The sequence below is a fragment of the Elaeis guineensis genome, chromosome 1 (assembly GCF_000442705.2).
Source record: "Elaeis guineensis isolate ETL-2024a chromosome 1, EG11, whole genome shotgun sequence".
Classification (NCBI taxonomy): Eukaryota; Viridiplantae; Streptophyta; class Magnoliopsida; order Arecales; family Arecaceae; genus Elaeis; species Elaeis guineensis.
Window position 1 is genome coordinate 120,715,577 of NC_025993.2, and position 15,412 is coordinate 120,730,988.

Consider the following 15,412-nt stretch of genomic DNA (forward strand, 5'->3'; position numbering starts at 1 on the left):
TGGCCCACAAGTTCAGCGACTGCCGAGCTGCCACTGAAGGCTCCCACAGCTTCGAAGGGGACTCGAGGGAGAATTTCTTTAACAACAGGGATTTAATAACGGAACTGGCCGGTGAGTGGGTCCTGCCCGAGAATTTTGAAGTAGTTGAACAGGGCGACACCGGTCAAGGGGGTAGAGTTGCTGTCATAAGTTGCGGCGGGCTTCTTGACGTCGTCGGGGTCGAGGAACTAGAGGCGGTCGGCGCTGATGGCGAAATAGTAGAACTTGTTGCGGGGGCGGTGGAAGTAGCACATGCTGATCTCGTCGAAGTACCTAGGATGGTAATTATCGAAGAGAATATGGTGGTGGTGCATGCCTCCAGTGTTACCGCGACCATCGGGGTACTTTCGGTTTTTCTTGAAGCAGGTCATCGTTGCCGCCGTCGTCGCCGCCACCGCCCCTTGAGTTCTATCCCACCCTTTTCCCCTTAGGTTTAGGGTTTTGGCAATGAGGCGGAGGGTGAGAGCCGATGGGTTCATCATACGTACTGAGAAATACTGCTGAGAAAGATGAAACTGGAAGGAGAAGTCGAAAGCTTGAAGCGGTCTCTAATGTATTCTTTTCAGGTCTTGTCGTATTGTTCTTCTTTCTTTGGCCTTCAAGGCTTTGTAACATGTACCTTGTTAATCAAAATAAAAAGAAAATTTTTTGTTACCTTGTCCGCACTTTGCGTTAAATTATCATCCGCCGAACTTCTTTTATTTTTTTTGTCTCGTTCGATGTCGATGTTGTCTGAAGGTTCCTGATCGTCGCCACGTTGGTTTGCTTTTCTTGTCGTCTTTCTTTTTCGGCCTTAAGGACTTTGTAATACATACTTAGCTAATGAAATGAAAAGAAAATTTTCCATTACCTCTTCTAGTCGTGTGTTGAGTTGTCGTTTGCCGAATTTTTTTCGATTTTTGCCTTGCTCGATATCGATGTCATTCGAAGGTACCCAATCATCATCGCATTGACCTGTCCCTTTTGTTTATGGCCGCGGATTTATCCGGGGCCACTTGAGTTTGACGCTTCCTTTCGGAGTTCGAGCTCGGGGGTCTGAACTTCTCGTCGCCTTGATGAAGCCGTCTTATCCTTGGCCTGTGTTGAGAGTCCTCTTGGAGACTGAGGATTTTTGATAAGAACCCCCATCCTCGCTGAGACGAGGTCCCTGTATCTTTAATGTAATTTATTTTTTATTTGTCGTTGGTGTAGTTCGTCGCTTTTCTTTATAACTTCCCTCCTTTTTCTTTTTCTTTTCTCGAGTGAGGACTTTTCCTCTGCTCTTAGCGGGGTCGCGGGAGCATGGAGGGGCGGTCGAGAAGGTTTTCTTTTTCTTATCTGATCTTGAATGATCGGATCTTAGTTGGTGTCAGGATGAGGTTCTCCTTCTATTCCTGATATAGTCGATTTCAGCTCAGGTTAGGATGAGGTTCTCCTCCTGTTTCTAACAGGGCTGTGGAGGCACATATGGGCCATTGTGAGAGCCTCTCCCCCCATCCGGTCTGAAAATAATCAGGCCTTTGACTTTGCTCATGTTAGGACGAGGTTCTCCTCCTGTTCCTAACATGACTGTAGGGGCACATAAGGGCATTGTAGGGCCTCTCCTCCCATCCGATCTAAAAGTAATCGGGCCTTCAACCTTGCTCATGTTAGGGTGAGGTTCTCCTCCTGTCCCTAACATGGTTGTGGGGGCACATAAGGGCATTGTAGGGCCTCTCCCCCCATCCGGTCTAAGGAGAATCGAACCTTCGATCTTGCTCATGTTAGGGCGAGGTTCTCCTCCTGTCCCTAACATGGCTGTGGGGGCACACAAAGGTGTTGTAGGGCCTCTCCCCCCATCCGATCTAAGGAGAATCGGGCCTTCGACTTTGCTCATGTTAGGGCGAGGTTCTCCTCCTATCCCTAACATGGCTATGGGGGCACATAAGGGTGTTGTAGGGCCTCTCCCCCCATCCGGTCTAAGGAGAACCGGACCTTCGATTGTGTCGAGACGAGGTTCTCCACCTATTCTCGACACGGTTAGTTTCGATTGTCCTGTCAATATAAGCTCGTGCCAAGAGAGAAGACATGTGGATATAAAATTTTTATTTAAAGTAAAGTTATCGATAATACATTCATAAATTTTTCGAGCTCCATGGTCGCGGGAGGTCTGCTCCTCCGAGTTTTTTGAGGTAGTAAGTTTCGGACCGGACTACCTCCTTGACTTCGTACGGGCCTTCCAAGTTTGGAGCAAGTTTTCCTTGATCCTGGGGTTGCGAGACAGCGGCTCGTCGAAGCACTAGGTCTCATGCTCTAAAGACTTTGTTTTTGACCCGGGAGTTGTAGTAGCAGGCGACTTTCTGTCTGTAAGCTGCCATCCGAACTTGAGCTGCCTCCCACTTTTCTTCTAACAAGTTGAGGTTGACTTTGAGACCCTGAGAATTGTGATGCTCGTTGAATGCCACGACTCGTGCTGACAGGAGTTTGAGCTCAATTGGGATAACAGCTTCCGTTTCGAAGGCTAGAGCAAAGAGAGTCTCCCTCGTGGGCAGTCTTTGGGTAGTTCGGTACGCCCACAATACATGATAAAGTTCATCTGCCCAAGTTTCTTTCATTCTTTCAAGCCTTGTCTTGATTCCTTACAGTAGAGTTCTGTTGGTCACTTCAGCTTCGCCGTTGGCCTGAGGATGGGCTACTGATGTGAAGTTGTGGGAGATGTTTAGGTCCTCACAAAATCCAGCAAACCTCGCTCCCGCAAATTATCGCCCATTATCAGTAATTAGGGTTCTTGGTAGGCCGAACCTGCAAACGATTGACTTCCAGATGAAGTCTTGCACTTTAGCTTCTATAATTTTTGCCAACGGTTCGGCTTCAACCCATTTGGTGAAATAGTCAATTGCTACCAGGAAGAATTTTCTCTGCCCTGACGCCACGAGAAAAGGTCCAAGGATATCCATTCTCCATTGCGCGAACGGCCATGGGGTGCTCAAGGGTGTAAGTTCGGAGGCGGGCTGTCTTTGGATATTAGCATATCTCTGACATCGGTCATACTTTCTGACGTATTTAATGGAATCGCGGTATATTATCGGTCAGTAATATCCTTGTCGGAGCAACTTGTGGGATAAGAATCTAGCCCCCAGATGGCTTCCGCAGATTCCTTCGTGCACCTCCTATAAGGCGTAGTCAGCTTCCGAAGGTCGGAGACATTTTAAAAGGGACAAAGAGTATGACCTCTTGTACAGTTTATCCTCATAAAGGATATATCGGAAGGTCTGATTTTTAAGCTTTCGAGCTTCTTTTGCATCATGAGAAAGAACTCCGTCTCTAAGATATGCCACCAGTGGGTCGATCCAACTGGGTTCATGACCGATTTCCATCATGGTCCGTGATTCTTCCGTACTTGAGCACTTCAAAGCTTCAAAGAGGACTTCCTTGGGTAGTTTAGCCAGAGCCAGTGTAGCCAACTTGGAGAGAAGATCGGCCATGGTATTTTTTATTCTCGAAATCTGCTTGATGTTGAAGCTACTAAAGGCGGGGACGATCTCCTTGACCTTTTCAAGATATTTGGCCATGCTGTCCTCCCGTGCTTCGTAGTTTTCACTGACTTATCCCACTACTAGTTGGGAGTCACTATAAATTTGGAGCCGATCTACTCCTAATTCTTTGGCGATCCTCAATCCTACGATCAGAGCTTCATATTCTGCTCCATTGTTCATTGCGGAAAATTCGAAGCACAGTGCGTACTCTGTGATGATCCCCTCCGGACTGATCAAGATCAGGCCTGCGCCTGCGCCCGACATGTTGGAGGATCCGTCCATGTAGAGGGCCCAAAAGCAATCAGGGAGGTCTGTTCCTTCTTCAGAGAAGTTCGGTCGGGACTTCAGGCCGTCAGTTTCACCTTGTTCAGGTTCGGCCTCCTCCGGGATAGTGCATTTCACTATAAAGTCTGTCAATATCTGGGCTTTTACTGTCGGCTGAGGTTGATAGTTGATGTCGAATTCTGTGAGCTCGATCGTCCATTTCATTATCCTCCTGGAAGCATTCGCCCGGTGTAGAATCGCCTTAATCAGCTGGTCAGTGAGTAACGTTACGGTGTGCCCTTGAAAGTAAGGTCAGAGCCTCCGGACTGCAATCAACAAGGCGTAAGTTAATTTTTCTAATTTAGTATACCTGGTTTTGGCGTCTCTTAACGTGCGACTGATGTAGTAGATCAGCCGTTGAATTTTTGTTTCTTCCTTAATAAGAACTGCTGCGAGAGCCATAGGGGAGACCGCCAGGTACAAGAACAACTCCTCTCCGAGTTCGGGCTTCGTCAATAGCGGAGGCGAGCCGAGGTAGTTCTTTAGTTCTTTGAACGCCTGTTGACATTCAGTGGTCCAACAGAAGTTCTTCGGCTGCTTGAGGGTTTGGAAGAAGGGTAAGCACCGTTCGACCGACCTCACAACGAAGCGATTCAGGGCTGCCACCCTCCCCGTAAGGCAATGAACTTCTTTTATCGACTTCGGGGCGGCCATCTCCTGGATGGCGCGAATCTTCTCTGGATTGGCTTCAATTCTGCGCCTCGATACCATGAAGCTCAGGAATTTCTCCGAGGTCACTCCGAAAGCACACTTAGTTGGGTTCAGCTTCATCTTATATTTTCAGAGGGCGCCAAAGGTCTCCTCGAGGTCCGCAATGTGGTTCGTTGAGGATTTGCTTTTCACGAGCATGTCGTCCACGTAGACCTCCATGTTGCGGCCGATTTGCTCTTTGAAAATTTTATTCACCAGCCGCTGATAGGTCACACCTGCATTTTTGAGACCGAAAGGCATGACCCTGTAACAGTAAAGACCACGGTTAGTAATGAAAACAGTCTTTTTTTCATCTTCTGGTGCCATTCTGATTTGATTATAGCCGGAGAATGCGTCCATGAAGGTGAGAAGCTCATGGTCCGAGGTTGCATCCACCAACTGATCAATTCTGTACAGAGGGTAGCTGTCCTTTGGGCAAGCTTTACTCAACTTTTTGAAGTCTATACACATCCTCCACTTGCCATTTTCTTTTTTGACGAGGACCATGTTGGAAATCCAATCAGGATAGTTGACTTCTCTAATGAATCTGGCCTTCAAGAGTTTATCCACTTCCTCGATTATCGCCTTTTGCCTTTTCGATGCATGACCTTGGATTTTTTCTTTCATCGACCGATGCTTTGGATCAACGGCCAGACGATGTTCCATGACCTCTGCATCGATCCCCAGCATATTCGTCAGAATTCAAGCGAAAATATCCGTATTCTTTTGTAGAAAATCAATGAGCTGCGCCCGCACCTCTTCCCCCAGGTTGGAGCCGATCTTCACCACATGCTCTTTATTCCCATCATTCAAAGGAATCGAAACAAGATCTTCAATTGGCCCGCCCCTTTCCTCAGTGAGGTCATCGCGGGCGTCCAATCCATCAATCAGATAGAGGTCAGATTGGTCACTTCTTTGTAAGGCTATGCTGTAGCAATGTCTCGCCAGGGCTTGATCTCCTCTGACCTCTCCAACCCCCTGACCCGTAGAAAATTTCAACTTTAAATGGTAGGTCGACACCACAGCTCGGAGGGTGTTAAGGCCGGGCCGATCGAGTATTACGTTATAGGCGGATGGCGCCTTTACCACCAGGAAGTCCACTCGCATCCTGGATTGTTTCGGAAATCGACCTGCAACCACAGTCAGGGTTATCATTCCTTCCACGGGCATGGCATCACCTGTGAACCCTACCATTGGGGAGTTCACCGACCCCAAATGATCATCCGAAATGGATATTTTCGAGAACGCATCGTAGAACAAAATATCGACCGAACTTTCATTGTCCACAAGAATGCGGCGCACATCATAATTAGCTATATTTAAAGAAACTACAACCGCATCGTTACGAGGAAATTGAACTCCCCGAGCATCTTCCTCAGTAAAGGTTATGGATTCCTCAATCCTTTGTCGCTTGAGAGGTTCGGTCAATACATCGGTTGTTCCCTGTCAGGATTCTCCTGAGATGGTGTTGGTGAAATCAGTCGGAGATCGATTATCGGACTGCTCCAGACCGACTGCCGTCGTCGGAGGAAGAGGAGCCTGGGAAATCGGAGATGAGGTCGGGGCTTGCAGAGCTCGCTGAGATCTGGCCGCGGAGGCTGTAAATCGCCTGGTGGATGCCCTTCGGGGAGGCATCAGGTGGAGATCAGGTAGGAAACTGGAGGAGGAGATGTCGGAGAAGATGACCGGAGGTGGTCCAGTTGAGTGCTCCTTTAAGAATAAGGGTACTGCGAAGACACAATGCCCTTCCTCTAGCGCTAATCCTGTTGGTGCAAAAATTCGCCGGCGTTAGAGAAGCTGGAGTCGAGGGAGTCGCGGTCACCGTCGGGACCTGCAAAGAAAGTGTAAATCGGAGTTGGGGTACTCCGGCAAGATCCTCTGACGCTCAAGTCAGTTCTCTGCCTCAACAAGAATGGAGTGCTCGAACGAAAATTTTAGCAAAGTTTTGAGATAAAGATTAGAGCTTAGAGAATAATGTATCTGGGGGTCCTCTTTTATAGGTGGAGGGCGTAACAGATCGATAGTGACATCTGTAACCGCCTGGTAGTGAGCAGTTCGGGGCCATGAGGAGTTTGTTACGGAAAGTAGTGGAGTAGAGTCGTAGCCATCGCCGTAGCCTGCCACGTGGAGCCTGTTGAGGAGAGTGGAGTGATGCTCGTTGTCGTAACTTGCCAGAGCATGATGGAGCTGCGTGGGATCCATTACAGGAAGTGGAGCAGAGTCGTGGCCATTACTGTGGCCTGTCAAGAAGTCCAGGCCCGTCAGTCGAAGCTCGGTTGGAGTGTCTGGTGGAGAGGGATAGCTCTCCATCTAAGAGGAGCTCGGGTGTTGCTGGCGAGCCTTCTACCGTTGGGTGCCTTGGGTGCTAGTACTGCAGGCGAAGGTCATCTACTGTAGAAGCTCAGTCAAGGGCTTTCTATGGATGAAGTTCGATTTCATGCAGAATCTGGCAGAAGGTCGACCGACAGTGGATGTCGGATGGCGCTGGAGAGGTTCACCACCCGCTGGAGGGGTCCGACTGCTGGAGCCCGTGTGTCACAGGAGTTCGTCCGGAATCTATCCGCTACAGAAGTTCGGTCGGAGTCTGATTCCCGTAGAAGTCCGGATGGAGATTATTTGTTGAGGAAGTTCGACCGAAGCCTGCCTGCAATAGAAGTTCGGAAGGAATTCGTTCATAATAGAAGCTCAAGTGGAGGCTTACAGTAGAAATCCGACGTGGACCGCTTGTAGTGGTAGCTCGGAGTAGATCGCTTGTGGTGGGGGCTCGGAGCCCAGCCTTTATAAGAATTCGGATGAGGTCTACCTGCAATAGGAGCTCAGGGCTGAAGTCTGGCTCAGGTAGGAGCTCGGACGAAGTCTACCTGCAATAAGAGTTCGGGGAAGAAGTCCGGCTCCCGTAGGAGCCCGGATGAAATCCAGAAGGCGGTCGACCACCGTAGAAACTTGGATGGAGTCCATCCATCGTGGAGATCTGCTGTTGGAAAAGTTCGGCCACTGACGAACTGACGAAGTTCTGAAAAAAATTCGGATTGGAGTCGATCGAATCCTGTTGGAAAAGATCTGGAAGAGGTCCGGAGAACGGTTGACCCTTGTAAGAGGTCGGCCGATAGTAGAATCCAGAGAGCACTTGGAGCAGCCTGATAGACGACCGAAGAAGTTTATCGCTGGAGAAGCCCGGGAGATGCGGCAGGAGTTCGTCCGTCGGGAGAATCCGATCGACACTTATGGAAGAAGCTATGGGAGTTTAGCCATCGGCAGAACTTGAGAACATTGCGGAAACTCGACCGTCAGAGAGGTTCGGAAGATGTCACCCAAGGTCGGACGTCAGTAGAGTCCCGGGAGGATCACTCCTGATACGAACTTCGGCTGGGGGGTATTTTATACCCAACATACTTATATAATATATTATAATAATATTTAATAAAATAATAAAAATATATAATATATATTATATTATTTTAATATAATATATTAATATAATATTATATAATAATATATTATATTATATTAATATATAATAATAAAATAATATAATACATTAATATTTTATATTATAATATAATAATAATATAATATAATATAATATAATATAATAATAAAATATATTTTATTATATATTTATCTAATGCTATAATACTATAATAATATAGTATAATATACTATAATATATTATAATAATATAATAATATATAGCAATATAATAATATAATATATTATATATTAATATTTATAATATACTATACCATATTATTTTATATAACAATATAATATAATATAATATAATATAATATATATTATAATAATATATAATATTAAAATAATATAATATATTAATATTTTATACTATAATATTATAAATAATAATTTAACAATATAATATATAATTATAATGTATGATAATATATTATAATAATATAATATATTATAATAACCATATAATAGTATAATATAATATATATTATATTATATTAATTTAAGATATTAATATAATATAATAAAGTATAATATAATATAATAATATATTATATTATATTAATGTATAACAATAAAATAAGATTATACATTAATATTTGATATTATAATATAATAATATAATAATATAATATAATATAATATAATGAAATAATATATAATAATAAAATATATTATATTATATATTTATATAATACTATAATGATATAATAATATAGTATAATATATTATAATAATACAATAATATATAGCAATATAATAATATAATATATTATATATTAATATTTATAATATATTATACTATATTATTATGTATAATAATATTATATAATGTAATATATATTATATTATAATAATATATAATAATATAATAATATATTAATATTTTATACTATAATAATATAATAATATCATGTACTATTATAATATATGATAATATATTGTAATGATATAAAATATAATAATAAAATATAATAGTTATATAATATATTATAATTGTATAATAATATAATATATTCTTATATATTAATATAGTATAATATAATATAATATATTATATTATATTATATTATTATAATATATTAATAATATAATATAATATATAATAATATTTATATAATAAAGGATATTATGAAAAATATATATAGACCACAGTAACTTATCCAGAAAAATAGTAATACAAAAAAATATAGGTAACAGATTTCTAAGCTATTTTTCAATACGTAAAAGAATATGAATAAATTATTTTTTTATCTAAATATTATTTAAAAAATATTTATCTAAAAAAATATAATTTTTTAGATAAATTTTTTACCTACAAAAGAACAGACCCTAAGGATATTCTGATATGCCATGCTGTTTTATAGGTACTTATCACAAATTTATTTAATAAAAAATATAACTTTAATTCTCTCAATCAGACCATGTAAATGTTTATCTACAAAAAGAATCCAGCAAGAGTTCACGAACTGATAGGACATTAAAGAGCTTTAGACAGGATTGACAGATCCAAGCACAAAATAGTGTAGGTTTTTTGAGAAAGTACAAAATCATGTAGTTGTTAACCCCTTCTGATGCGTCAAACGGGTATTATTACAACCACCTTTCCTAATTCTAGCAACAAGTGATCATAGTTCCCTCACTTGGGATTACCGGTTGACGCACCAGAGGCGCAGGCGCCGGCGTCAGCAAACCAAGCTTTCTCTTGGATGGCCCGCCATAGAACTTGTAGACCTCGTATCTATAATTACAGTGCGCTTGTAGCACCCTTCCCCCCTGCGCCGGAGGAAACTTCGTCGGCATCCAGTCGAACGAATCCTGAAGGCACTGCTGGCACTGGCTTGCCCACAGGTCTGGCGTGCAGTGCACCAGGCCGTATATCCTCGAGAAGCCCGTCGTGAAATTCACCTCCCCGGTGGCAAACCTCATCGTCGTGTTGTATGCGGCCCAAGCGGCTATAGCATTCAGAAGCTCGTTCCGTAGCTTCTCGAACAGGGGACGGTCCGTCGTAATGTTGTTCACAGCACACGCGTAAACTAGCTGCGTATCCTTTGTTGTCGCTAGGGACCACAGGTTGGGTAACGGAGAAGGCACGGGTCGCACCAGGCGACAGCCTCGATCGCATAGGCGCAGAGGCGGACGGTGTCATGGGAGGCTGTGTCGAGGCAGGAGCCGCGCACGGAGGCGTTGAAGTCGCCACGGCAGAGGGCGAGACCGTAGGCCTGGTTGGGAAACTGGCCGATCATGGCGCTGGAGAAGCCACCGGAGAGGGAGGCGTTGGAGACGAGAGAGGGGAGGAGGAGGTTGAGATTGGTCTCGTAGGTGCTGTTGGCTGTGTAGTTGGTGTCGCCGCAAATTTGGTAATGGAGTTGCTTGGCGGCGATGGGAGGGGAGTGGAGGAGGAAGAAGAGAAGGTATATGAGGAAGAGTGAGGATGAGGAGGGGAGAGAGCGGAACATTGGTGGTGATAGGTTGCTGCACAGTGATTTATTTTTTTTCTTTCCCATTTTAAGGATATGATACTGGGTGGAAGACTTGAGTCCTGGATGACGGCAGTTTATGGAGCGAACCGTGGAAGAAGTTAACGCGTTGGAAACAAAGCTAGAAGCAATCTCAACAACAGTGAACTACGTACCAATTCTTCCCTAAGCGGATGCTGTTGTGAACATGTGTGATATTTTTATCGAAAAAAAAAGTTGTAACATAAGTGGGTGTGACATACCAGCAATATTTTGTTGATTTATTTGATGATAGAGTGATTGATTTCCAAGCTTGGTTAACCATAATTATGATGCTATTTAATCAACAGATTTTGGTGAATGAATTTTTCTTGGGCATTGAATTTTAGAATTTATTTTGTATGTAGAGTTATTGTCACAAGCCTAATCCACGATATAACACGGCTATACTATCGAAGAATACTGCCTTCAATAGCATGAAGTCAACATTAATAATCTTGAGTCAAACAAAAGATCCATCACAAACAAAACACAATAAAGAGGCTCAATTCAGATTATTAATTAAATCAACAATGATTCGAAGCATCTAAATCTAAAATCAAATATATGATGAAATATATCTACACATGGAGACACTATATTACACTATTATTATAGGTACATATTAACTATTGTTTTATTGATTGTCCATTAATTAACGAAGTTTTATTATTATTGTACGATTGTTTTTGAAAATAAGGTGATGCAAGTAGAAATTATCACTAGCAGTAACATTAGGGACATTTTTATGATTCCAAAAATTGTAATATTACCAACAATAGATGAGTGATGTTTTAAGCTTAAGATATGGCAATTTCCTATGCAACTAGCTTTTTATATTACTTTTAATGAGAGTTAGGGGCAAATAATGAACAAAGTTGGGGTCTATTTACCAAAGCTAATGTTCAGCTATGGCCAACTTTATGTTGAAGAGAAGGTTTAAAGATATTGATACTTGATAGGTTCCGATGTCCAATTAATTTTACCAAAAATATGGTCTACAGTAAAGTGTTTGATGAAGTATTTACTAATAATATATCATTGAGTAAGTTTGCTTTCAATGCTAGCACAATAAATATTTGAATTTATATGCATATTAAATAAATTTTAATTAAACCTCAAAATGAGGCAAGATACAATGAGATAGATTTATCATGAAATAAGAATGAGCAATAATTCAAAATGGGATCCTAATGATCTAAGTGATCTTGCAATCAAAATCCAAGTATCATTGTATCTTAACCAAACTTTGCAAGACTAGTTAGAGTAAAATTTGATGCGGTCTACACCCATGTAGTATGACAGGTAACTTTAATATCCTAAAAAAATATACACAACTTTCTCAAATTTGTTACGACCATTGATAGTAATATTCATTTCACTTTAGGTTATAAAGTTCTTGTTCCAAATCAGCAATATCAATGAGAATGAATTCGGTCTAAGGTCACCACCACCATATATATTTTTATGCTTCCCCTTACTTTATTAAACTAGACATATAATTCATTTTAATTAATGAAAAAGGTTGGAGAACACATTGTGGTTAAACAAGATACTATGAGAAACTAAGCAAACTACACTGTTATATGAACAATAGAAACTTTAGGTACCATCTTTTCCCTCTATTTTTTGAGATTATCATTGCATATTTTATTCAATTTTAATAAAATTATGATAATATATAACAGGATATCTATGTACATATTCTCTTTGATAAAATTTCTGCATTAGTATGGTGAGCATTAGAAGATAAAAGGATATATTGTGAAGATGTTGAAATATAGGATGCAAAAATAAAAAATAAAATTTTGCTGAATAATATCCAATTGATATTAACAAATGCCACTAGATAGTTGAAGTCATATGAGTTAAACTACCCTATATATGATTTAAAGATAGCAGCTATGGTCTTTGCTCTAAAAATATAGAGGCATTATTTGTCTAGAGAGTAGTATAAGGTTTTTATGGATTATAAAAGTTTAAAGTATATCTTTTACTCAAAAACAGCTCAAATTGAGACAAAGAAGATAGTTAAAGATATTGAAGGATCACGATTTGACTATAAGTTATCATCCATGAAAGGTAGATGTTGTAGCTAATGCTTTGAGTAGAAAGTTTTCAGGTAAATTGGTAGCTTTGATTATATCACAAAAGCACATTTTGTTAGATTTGGAGACGTCAGGAATTGAGGTACGACTGCATGATCCTCGAGTTCGACATGCTAATCTTACAATACAGCCTATCCTGATTGAAAGGATTAAGTCAACTCAGAAAGATGATTCAAAATTATAGAATATCAAAGAAATAGTAGAGTCTGGTGCACAATCTGAATTTTATATACATATGGATGATTCATTAAGATTTGGTAATAGATTGTGTTCCTAAAATTCTAAAATTAAAGAATGAGATTCTAAAAGAGGCTCATAATTTAGCTTATACAATGTATCTAGGAGGCACTAAGATGTATCGAGATTTGAGAAAAAAATTCTGATGGTCGGGTATGTAAAAGAACATCGCTCAGTACTTGGCTTAATATTTGATATGTCAATATGTAAAAATTGAGCATCAAAATATTGTGGGACTATTGCAGTCTCTTTCCAGTAAAAATAAGAGTATATTATTATGGACTTTGTAACTGGTTTGCCTAAACTCTTAGAAGTAATAATATGGTATGAGAGATTGTTAAGACTAACAAAATCAGCCCATTTCTTGCCATTTCGAGTTGGCCTCTCTTTGCAAAGGTTGGTAGGCTTGTATATAGAGCAAATAATGAGACTACAGGGTGTTCCCGATTACTATTATGTCAAATTGGGAAAGTAGATTTATTTCATAGTTTTGGAAGAGTCTTCACAAAATTTTTGGTATGAAATTAAACTTCAACACAGCATTCCATCTCCAAACTGACGGATGGTTGAATAAACTATCCAAATTTTAGAAGATATGCTGAGGGCTTGTGTCATTGACATGGGTAGTGCTTGGTTTAGTCACTTATTATTGGTTGAGTGTGCTTACAACAATAGTTACCAAGTGAGTATTCAAATGACAATAGAAGAAGAGAGCTAAAATTTTGAATGGATGACCATGTGTTCTTGAGAACCTACTAAATGTATGATGAGATTTGGAGTTCGTGACAAATTGAGCCCTAGATGTATTTATCCTTTTAAAATTCTAGACAAGGTCAGAAAGGTTGTGTATCCGATAGCTTTACCACAAGCCCTGTTGAGTGTGCTAAAAGAAATATACGATAATGCAATACATGCAATTTTAAAATTTTATACAGCAAAAATAATAGATTAAACAATTTAATCCTAATCACATGTATAAAATCTAATCTTAGACTACCACATCAAGATCTTTGATATGAAAAAATATGTACTTTAAATCTGAAAATAAAAATTACATCGATCTCATCGATGCTGAAATTCTAGATCTAACTATTAGATTTACCATAAGAATCAAAATAAGTTAGAGATCATTATCAAACAAATTTTGATCTTGATCTCCTCTAGTCCAATGGTTGGAGAGGGTATTCTTTAAGTCACTTACAGCCATACGAAGTCGTCTAATCTCTATAAAAAAATCCACGCAAAGACTGGCACAGATCAAGGGCTCGGAGATGCTAGTCTGCAAATAACTTCGACAACTTATCTCTTCTTTCTTCTACAAGTATCTTGGACACTCCAAAATGATAGGAGATCTGGAAGAGGAAGAGAGGAGGAGGAGAAAAATCTTTGAAAATAAAAAATCAGCAAGAAAATTGATTATTGGATGTTCAAGAGAGGGAACCCCTTTTTATAGACTAGGAGTTAGGACTTTTCAAGAAAGGGTGCCATGAATCAACACCAAAATCTCCTTTTGGCATCCCAAAAAATTCCAAAAAATTATTAAGATATGGAGAAAGAATCTCAAGTCTCACATGATAAAGGATTCTTTAAGAAAAATAAGAAAAAAAATAATATGATGCCAACAATATACCATATACGAAAAATCTCTTTTCTAGTCTATATTTTATCTCTAATTCAGATCGCATTTGAATTAAGCAAGAGATAATATTATGACTCATCAGCTATTTCCATCCATCCTTATTGGATCCTCTCTCATGATGCTAAAAATTACAATCCAAATCCAATTAGGCGTAGAGTTGGCATAGATTCAGATGTGGCGTAAAAAATAAGGATAGAGTCCTAGTTTGACTTGGACTCTTCATTTCTAATTCAATTCTAATCCAAATCAAATTTGGATTGAAACCACTGATAGAAATGAACCTAATCCAATTAAAAATCTAAATATCTCATCAAATTTTTAATTCAATTATAAATTAGCTAAGTTCAAATTTTGATCGAATGAGGATCAAATTTTTCTTATAATCAGGTTTGATCATATCAATCCCAATCTGAGTCGAATTGAATCTAATTCAGTTAGACTTATTCCAAAGCTCTTTATTCAATCAAATTGAGTCAATTAATAGTTTAATTATCAATTAATTCTTCATAAATGGTAGAGTCTCGGTCCTAATGGGACTCTCCTACAGAGTCCTAGTCTAAGTAGGACTCTTCACCAGAGTCACAATTCAATTGGACTCTTTCAGTCATCAGATCTGACCAAGTCTTCTAATGCGTGTGACCCTATAGGTTCAAATCTAAATGGATAGAATAGGAACAACTTTTTATACCAATCGATGTAACCATCTAGCAATGATAACTCGATGATTGGATAGGTGAAAGTATTGCAAAGCAACCTTCTAGAACCCACTGATGTATGGTTACCGTATAATTCATCTCTTAGATTCAAATGCTCAAGGTGATCTAGGGTTTAACTATCAACTCTAATTAAATTGACCACATTATATTTCAACCTTTTAAATCCATCTCATAGATTATTCTGGCTAAGATTTTG

At 39.7% G+C, this 15,412-nt stretch overlaps 1 protein-coding gene across 1 annotated transcript; it reads right to left on the bottom strand.

Annotated features, from left to right (window-relative positions):
- Positions 1 to 9,435: 9,435 nt before the first annotated feature.
- LOC105038890 (cysteine-rich receptor-like protein kinase 10) lies at positions 9,436 to 10,477 on the bottom strand. Its single transcript, XM_073254166.1, has 3 exons — positions 10,122 to 10,477; positions 9,672 to 10,014; positions 9,436 to 9,456 (listed from the first exon to the last, which is right to left on the bottom strand). The coding sequence occupies exons 1-3, from the start codon at positions 10,475 to 10,477 to the stop codon at positions 9,436 to 9,438; spliced, it is 720 nt and encodes a 239-aa protein (XP_073110267.1).
- Positions 10,478 to 15,412: the final 4,935 nt, after the last annotated feature.